The 8,345-nt window shown below is 56.8% G+C and overlaps 1 protein-coding gene across 2 annotated transcripts; it reads right to left on the bottom strand.

Moving 5' to 3' along the window:
- Window positions 1–1,697: 1,697 nt before the first annotated feature.
- On the bottom strand, window positions 1,698–7,754 carry HES2 (hes family bHLH transcription factor 2). 2 transcript variants are annotated; one of them, XR_006733953.1, is made up of 5 exons: window positions 7,329–7,754; window positions 7,148–7,243; window positions 6,805–6,904; window positions 6,229–6,732; window positions 1,698–1,780 (listed from the first exon to the last, which is right to left on the bottom strand). XR_006733953.1 is itself a non-coding variant. In XM_045546279.1 (4 exons), the coding sequence occupies exons 1-4, from the start codon at window positions 7,371–7,373 to the stop codon at window positions 6,470–6,472; spliced, it is 504 nt and encodes a 167-aa protein (XP_045402235.1). In that variant the 5' UTR covers window positions 7,374–7,754; the 3' UTR covers window positions 3,894–6,469. The 2 variants fall into 2 exon arrangements, 1 of the variants encoding a protein (XP_045402235.1); XM_045546279.1 differs by lacking the exon at window positions 1,698–1,780 and having other exon boundaries at window positions 3,894–6,732.
- Between the last annotated feature and the right edge of the window lie 591 nt (window positions 7,755–8,345).

Here is an 8,345-nt window from a genome sequence, read left to right as displayed (position 1 = left end):
ACCAAGGTCACTATCATCCCAGCACAATGCACTCCAAAACAGCAGAGGCCTGGTGGCAGCCTTTGACTGTCAGAGTCAGGGGATCAGAGTTACTGTGATTATCAGCAAAGACAGGTTTGGCAGCCAGGGAGGCCTGACCCCCAGGGAGTCATGGAGACAGTCTACGGGCAAAATAGATGGGCAGCCAACAAGGGCGCTGCAGAGATGTGTGCAATTAAAGGAAACAGAAGACAGATCACCAGGAGACTGTGGCAATGGCTCCAATAAAAAGTAATGATCCTGGCCAGGCACAATGATTCACATCTGTGATCCCAGGGCTTTGGGAGGCCGAAGCAGAAGGAATGCTTGAGGCCAGGAGTTCAAGACCAGCCTGGGCAACCTACTGAGTCCTTCATCTCTGCAAAAAATTTAAAAATTAGCCAGGCATGGTTGCACACACCTGTAGTCCCAGCTACTCGGCAGCTGAGGTAGGAGGATTGCTTAAGCTCAGGAGTTTGAAGGTACAGCGAGCTATGATGACACCACTACGCTCAAGCCTGGGCAACAGGGCAAGACCCTGTCTCTAAAAATAATAATAATAATCCCTTGCCCAGCTTCCATACCTGAGACAGTTTTCAGATCTAGAACCCACCGACAGAAGAAAGGCTGGGTCCCCCGGAGAAAGACCTTGCAACACGCAGCAAATGTATATGGTAATGATTCCCCTGACTTCCCCAAAGATGCCTATGGCATTTATTTGGATAACTGTCCCATGGGGACGGTGAAATACACAAACATTTCCAGGGCCATTGGACATAGGATTGGAGATTACGTTGATCCTGAGATCCAAGGGTCATCATGTGTCCTTCTTAGACACATAATTTCTTTTATCACCTAGCCAGGTAATCAAAGGAGTCCTGGCCCTGTCCAGCTCACAATGACTCCACTGGGTGTGTGGACACTGTGGCCATTTCTCTGGTCCCCGAATGTATAATTGGAATATAGAGACTTGATATTTGGCACAGCTTACCCACATGAATTCTTTGGCCTATAGTGAGAGCTTCATGGTGGGGAAGCTCAAGTGTAAACTCTAAACTGCTCCCTGCCCCCCAAGATAGTAAATCCAAATAATCTAGAATCCTGGAGGATGGCAAAAATTAATGCCACTCTTAAAAGACCTAAAGGATGCATCACATCTTCATTTAATTGGCTAGTCTTGATTCTATGAAAACCAGATAGATCCTAAAGGACTACAGCAAGCTCATTCAAGTAGTAGCCCCATTACTGATATTGTGTCTTTTTTGTCTGTTTGGTTTTTTGATGGTAAAATAGACACCACATAGACTGGGCGTGGTGGCATGTACCTATAGTCCCTGCACTTTGGGAAGCTGAGGCAGGAGGATCCCTTGAGCCTAGGAGTTCGAGGCTGCGCTGAGCTATGATCGTGCCACTGCATTCCAGTCTGGGTGACGGAGCAAGACACTGTCTCAAAAAAAAAAAAAAAATTACCATCTTAACCATTTTTAATCATTAAGCACATTCATGATATTGTGCAACCATCACGTCCATCCATCTCCAGAACTCTTTTTCCTTGCAAGACTGAAACTCTGTACCCATTAAACACTAACTCCCATGCCCCCTACCCCCAGCCCCTGGCACCACCATTCTCAGATGTGGTAACTTTGCTAAAGCGGATTAACCTGCCTCAGGTGTGTGGTCTTCGGCCATTGACTCAGGCGCAGGGAAGGAGAACCTCTGGAGGTGGCCCTGCAAATCTGAATTTCACAAGCTTCCCAGATGGCTGCAAAGGGACAAGAAACAAAACAAAACATTGCTACAAACGATTCAGTGTTTGTGTAAATATATTGATCACAGCCTTAGGTATGAAGTGAACGGAAGGCATCCCTGGAGCAGACCTGGAGCCAACCCTGGGCAGAAGAGGATCCACCCAGAAGCTGCCGAGGCTTGAGCATGGGCCGTCAGGACCCTGGATGTGGAGTGGAGTGTTCTAAGAGCAGAGGGGACAGCAGGGGTGTCGCCAGGAAGCACTCCATGGCAGCGTGACTGGTAAATTGCTTAAAGAGAAACCAAAACTGGCTTGCCCTTTGCAAGACCCATGGAAGGGCAAGCCATCGAAAAAAATAATTAAAAAAAATAAAAATAAATTTAAAAAAGAGGAACCAAAAGGATGGGACATGAAGCTCTAAGCACCACTAGTTTGACATGACTTAATTTTTCATTCTAAATAAATATTCATTTTCATACTTTGAAGTCTCTATTAACAATTTTAGTTTTCCTACAGAAGGCCTCAGAATTTAGTCCCCAAAGAACCTGGATCTGCCTCTGATTTTCAAGGTCAGGAATGGTTCTTTCCTCTTTAAGATCACCTTGTTCTGTGCTCCCTGAGGTTTATTAAAAGTCCTAATTTACCAAACACCAAGGTGGGTGGCTCCCGGGCCCACCCTCCACGACTGAGCACATACTCAGCTTGGAATCTCTGTCCTTCACACCCCGGCCCCCAGGTCAGGAAACCCCTCATTCATGAGCCGGGGCCTGTGACCAGCCATCCGGCCCCAGCTCCCTGCTGCCTGCCCCCCAGTGGACCTCAGGGGACAAGACGCCACGTGCATGGGGCATGTCCTCTGGTCTCATTCTCATGCTCCTGAAACCATTATTCAAGTTTTATTAGAGCTGCTTAAAGCGCCGGGGGCCTTGCCAGGGCCTCTGAAAACCCTGAGTGAAACTAGTTACTCACTGAGAACCCTCAGTGGGCGGCTGCCTTCTCCCCAGCAGCACACGCCCGGGCAGCTCTCTGAAGGGCGGCCGCAGCCAGACAGGTGCACACGCACGCACTCGGCCCCCACAGACACAACCACATTCACAGGGGACTCAGACAAGAGGGAAAGCCTGGGGAGGCTGGGCACAGGGGCTCACGCCTGTAATCCCAGCACTCTGGGAGGCTGAGGCGAGAGAATGGCTTGAGGCCAGGAGTTTGAGACCAGCCTGAACAACATAGTGAGACCCCATCTCCACAAAAAATTTAAAAATTAGCCAGGTGTGGTGGCACATGCCTGTAGTCCCAGCTACTCACGAGGCTGAGGCAGGAGGATCACCTGAGCCCACGAGTTTGAGGTTGCAGTGAGCTATGATGGCACCACTGCACTCCAGCCTGGATGACAGAGTGAGACTCTGTCTCAAAAAAAAAAAAAAAAAAAGTAAAGCCAGGAGAATTAATGCCATTGGCTGAGTTAGTTCTTCTTCTCTAGAACAGCTTTGGAAAACTGGAATGTTTTTTAAAAGTAGAGGCATACTTTGCTCTATTGCACCTTGCTTTATTGTGCATCACAGATACTGCATTTTTTACAAACTGAAGGTTTGTGGCAACCCCAGGGTTGAGCAACTCTATAGGCACAATGCTGCCAACAGTATGTGCTCACTTTGTGTCTCTGTCACAGTTTGGTAATTCTGCACTATTTCAACCTTTTTCATTATTCTTGCATCTGTCACAGGGATGGTTCTTCCAGACATCCCCTGCAGGCTCTGTTCACTTGACGCCTGCCCCAGGTGACATGGTGGGAACTCTCCCGCAGGAGTCTGGGATGGCAGGTGGGGCAGAGCAGTTTGCAAATGTTTATGAGAGGAGTCCTCCTTGGCAACCCACTCTTTGTCTTCACTCTCATGGAAACAAGATTTGACCTCTCCTAATTACCTGGTGCCAGAGAAACAGGTAGGGGCCTGTCCCCAGGCTGAGTGGCCTCAAAGATGGGTTCCCAGACAGCTTAGTGCTCCAGTTGTCCTTGAACCATTGAATCATTCACCCACTTTTTTTTTTTTTTTTTTTTTGAGACAGAATCTCCCTCTGTCACCCTGGCTAAAGTGCCGTGACGTCATCATAATGCAACCTCAAACTCCTGGGCTCAAGCAATCGTCCTGCTTCAGCTTCCCAGAGTGCTAGGATTACAGGTGTGAGCCACTGTGCCCGGCCTCACCCACCAGTTTTACAGGAGAGAGACCTGGGGGCCTTTTCTCCAGCTAACCAGACAGGCAGTTAGATTCAGTCATGGAACCATCTCAGAACAGGCATCCCAGGAACTGGCCACTGGGCAAGGTGTAGGACTTGTTAAGGGTCATAAAATGTTCCTGTGATTGAAGCAGCCTCCCTCCCACACAGAGAAAGCCTACTGCCCTGCGCTCACCTTTGACCACCAGACAGGACTCTGGGGACATGTGAGGAGCTGCCAGGAGGACGTGCCTGCAGGTGGCTTGTGGAGGAGGATGTTTTTGGCATCCTTATTTTACAAGCCCAGCTTGGAACACCAGTGGAGAACTAGGCAGCTCTTACATATCCCTGGCTAGAAACTCTGGCTTCTGGCCTCGAGCCCAGAACCTCACCCACCTGGGCACATCCTGGCTCCCTGCCAAGGCCGGCGGGCCTTCCGACTCAGGCTCCCCAGAGCGCCTGACCCTGTGAGTCAATGGCCTAGCCACAGCCTCCCCCCACCCCCTGCCACCGCCACCACTTGCATTGTAGCTTGACGGGAGCCAGGTCATCGCAAGTCACAGAACTGGGGACTGAGAGGCAGCCTCAGAAGCAAGGAGTGGCAGGCATGGCTAAAAGGAGGCGAGGGTCCCCGTTTGTTGGTTCTCAGTGTTTACACCTATACTGAGAGTTCTTATGTATGGGGTCAAGGATCGTGTCCTGTGCATGCCCGATGTGGAGCCCCAGATCCAAGGAGGAACCTGGAAGTCACGGGTGGGCTTGGGCTGCGAGTTTCCTGCACCCCACTCTCTACTTAACCCCGGCAGCTCAGGAAGGCAGTGCCAGCAGGCACTTGCTCCCAGGAATAGGCAAAAGTAAGAGGAAACTCTCCTTCCTTCACTCCACACCCTCCTCAACATTTGTCTTTGAGGAGTAAATACCGAAAAGTGATCCCAGGGGCTTTGGGGTGGGAGTTAAGGCAAAAGCCAGACTGTCCAAGGTGTAGTATCCTGTGGTGGAATCACACACCCCTAGCCCATTAGTCCCCCATGTTCACTGAGCACCCACTGTGCACCCAGTGCCTTGGGGACATAGAGGCACACCAGCCCCTGCCCTGCCCTCCAGGAGCTTACAGTCTAGCCAGCTGGGCCCTAAGAGGTAGGAAGACAGCACAACCTTGCTGGGGGCCTCAGCCTGTTGTTTTAACATTGAATTTTCAATCATGCCCAGAGCTTCCCCCATATCCTGGCACCCAACCAGGGCCAAGGTCATCAAGGGCACAGTCTGATTTAGTGATCATTCTCTCCCCCCATCAGTTCTGTCTTCTTGCCCCTAGAGCCCTGGTCCCTAGCACAGGTTGGTCTGGGAACTGGGGGGAGAATTCCCATCCTTTTGGCAAATGCACAGGAAACCTCTGTGAAACGATGCGAGTGTGCCTGGGCCGCAGGTGCTCCTGCCTTCTCTTGGGCACCCACTACTGGGATCAGCAGGCCCGTCCTTGAGTCCTCGCAGGCCCTCCGGGCTTCCGAGGAGAAGAAAGAAAAGTCTTAAGAATAAGTTGCTTCCGGTTACCAGTCCTGAGCAGTAGCAGGGAGTAGTTTGCAAGAGAAAATGAGGAAAGGTGTTTCCTTTTCCTTAACCTGCTGCCACTCCTTGAATCCCTGCTGTTCCATGGGATGGCCCCTGCTCACTCCACATTGGCACTGTCTCCGTGCTGGGGTCAGACACTCCAAAGCCACAAGTATCCTTGAGGCCACAGGGCAGCCTCATTCTTGCTCCACCCCTTCATCACACTGCAAGACCACCTGGCCTGTGTTAAGTTAATGCTTAGAGAAAGAAACCCCTTCCCAGAACCACCTAGCCCTCACACCCAGCAGCGCAGATCCCGGGACGTACGCTGTCCCTATAATTGGAGGCCTTGGGCAGGAGAGCCTGCACAAGTGGTGGTGTTGGCTCCCAAGCCCACATGTCCCTTTGCCCAGCTCCGGTGCTCTGCAGAGCCTTGGGAGTGAACAAAGCCCCTCTGGCCGTTGCTGCTGTGTGCCCAAAGGTTCACGCCAAGCTGGACAGGAGTTAGGCCCAAGCAGGGCTGGGAAGGCAGTGGCCAGTTGGAGCAGATGGCTGCACCTGGCCCAGGTGAGCTTCTGGTTCAAGCCTTGGTCTGGTGCCAGCGCTGGGGCAGGTGTGTCAGTGCCCAGGCAGCTATGGTTGGCCCAGTTCCATAACCATCTCCACCAGCGTGGAGGGGCTGCTTCTCATCCTGTACTCACCCCTTCTCCTCTGGCCAGACATCCCCAAGTTGAGGGTGAGGCAGGGCCACTTCCCTTATTTCCTGGAGCTGAGCCCTGAAGCAGTCAGTGTGCCACCCTGGTCACAAACATCCGGGATCCGGCCAGGCTGTGGGTCCTGGGCTGGTCCCTCGTGGTGGGACCACCCCACCACCAAGAGCGTCAGTCTGCCCAGCGCTCCAGGTCCCTCGCAGTCAGCAGGGTCGGTGGACCGGCCAGGGGGCTACCACGGCCGCCAGAGGCCCGGGCCGCAGAGAGGCGCGGGCGGTGAGGGCGCGGGTGGGGGTGTGGGCGGCCGGACGGGCGAGGGCGGGTCCCCAGAGTCCCCTGCGCGCCCGCAGTCGGGGGTGGCGCCCGCCGCTCTCCGTCGCAGGTGCTCCAGCAGGCGCACACTCACAGCGGGCTCCAGGACGCCGCAGGCGGGCAGCACGCAGGCCAGGCTCGCCACGCAGGCGCCGTAGCCGTCGCGGTAGCTGTCGGAGGGCGCTGCGGGCGGAGAGCGGCGTGAGGCGGGGGGCGGGGCGGGGGGCGCGGGCGGGGCGGGGCGGGCTCGCTTACCCGGCGCTGCCGCGGGGCAGGAAAACGCAGGGAGCTCCTGCAGGAAGCGCACAGTCATTTCCAGGATGTCGGCCTTCTCCAACTTAGAGTAGCGGGAATTCTGCGCCCGGCCACGAGGGACAGGGACAGAGACCGACAAACAAGACAGGTCTCTGGCAGGCTGCCCTGAGCACCGCGGCCTGCGGGGGGGCGGCTCCTCCACGCCCGCCCCGGGCCCCGCTCCCGCCAGAGCGCGCCCCCGCGCCTTCCTCAGCGCACTGCCCGCCCGCCCCCGCCGCGCGCCCCAGGACCCTCCACACCCCGCCTGGGGCGCCGAGCTGGGACCCAGCGCCCAGGCACTCACCTCCCTGCCCAGCAGCGGCAGGATGAGCCCCTTGAGCTGGCTGAGGCTCTGGTTGATGCGCGCACGTCGGCGCTTCTCCAGAAGCGGCTTGAGGGTCTGCGGGACGCCGGGTGCACGGACAGCGTTTGGCCGTGTGGGCCCCACCTGCCCCGCCCGCCTCATCCCCGGTCCCGGCCCCTACCTTGCGCAGCTCCGCAGCGTCCCCGGCCCGGCGAGGCAGCCCCATGCTTGGTGGGAAAGCGGCGGCACCTGCGGTCCCGCGCGGCGGGCGTCCGCAGCCCGGAGGAAGGTCGCTGGGCCGCCGGAGCTGGTGTCAGACGAGTGCGCGCCGCGCCCGAAGCCCGGCTTTAAGCGAGCAGCGTCGCCCGCCCCGCCCCGCCCCGCGGAGTCCGGCCGCCCGCTGGTCCCACCTCCCGCCTTTGTTCCTAAGCAGGGTGTAGCCCGGAGGGGCGATGGCGGCGCCCCGGGGAATCCCGCTCTAGGCCTTCGCGTACCATCTGCGGCGGGGTGGCTGGCCCTGGGCGCTCCCAGAGCACCCGCGAGGGGTGGTGTGGGCGCCGTCGGGGACCGTCGCTACCTGACCCCTAGGGCAGGAGGAGCGGAGGAGCGGGGCCGGGCCTTGGCTGACACAGGCTGCGGTCCCTCCTCTCCAACGCCGCCCCTCGTTCAGTCCCCACGTTCGGGCTCAGCTCGTCCTGGAAGCGCCGCCCTGGGCCCAGGCAGGGGACCCAGCAGTGGCAGGACTGCCAAGGCCTGCGCCTCTGGGAGCTCCCACGAGGCTTAATAGAGGGAGGGACTCGCACCACCGGTTGCTCTGTCGCCCGATGGGCTGAGCTGGAGCGGGAAACCGAGGCCAGGAGAGAGGTCGCGACCTGCTCCACCCTACACTGCTCGGGAAGTGGCCGAGCCCTGGCTGCAAGGACTCTGCAGAACACCGCAGCGGTTCACGTTAGGGATCACCTGGTTACCCCACTCTCGGTTTTGGATGGAGGAAAAGAGCCCCAGAGAAGCTGCGGCAACCCAAGAGCCTTCGGAGCTCATTTTCATTTGAGCCGGCTCCGGGCTCTGGGTCAGATCACGCGGCGGGCGGGCGGACGGGCGGGCGGTCCTGGGTGCGAGCTCCCCAGCGGCCCCCCGGGGCCGCCTCCGCGCCGCGTGGCCGTTGCTGCGGCAAACTGGCTGGCGTCCCCCGCCCATC

This window comes from Lemur catta, chromosome 3, assembly GCF_020740605.2.
Source record: "Lemur catta isolate mLemCat1 chromosome 3, mLemCat1.pri, whole genome shotgun sequence".
Classification (NCBI taxonomy): Eukaryota; Metazoa; Chordata; class Mammalia; order Primates; family Lemuridae; genus Lemur; species Lemur catta.
Note: the sequence above shows the minus strand (reverse complement) of the source record. Positions and strands in the feature narration are given on the sequence as shown.

What these genes read in the sequence shown, in the direction of transcription:
- HES2 (XM_045546279.1), bottom strand. Translation starts at nt 7,373, where the DNA reads ATGGGGCTGCCTCGCCGGGCCGGGGACGCTGCGGAGCTGCGCAAG. An exon ending in ACGCTGCGGAGCTGCGCAAG is followed by an intron (nt 7,244 to 7,328) that starts GTAGGGGCCGGG and finishes GGCGTCCCGCAG; the next exon opens with ACCCTCAAGCCGCTTCTGGA. An exon ending in TGCCGCTGCTGGGCAGGGAG is followed by an intron (nt 6,905 to 7,147) that starts GTGAGTGCCTGG and finishes GGCCGGGCGCAG; the next exon opens with AATTCCCGCTACTCTAAGTT.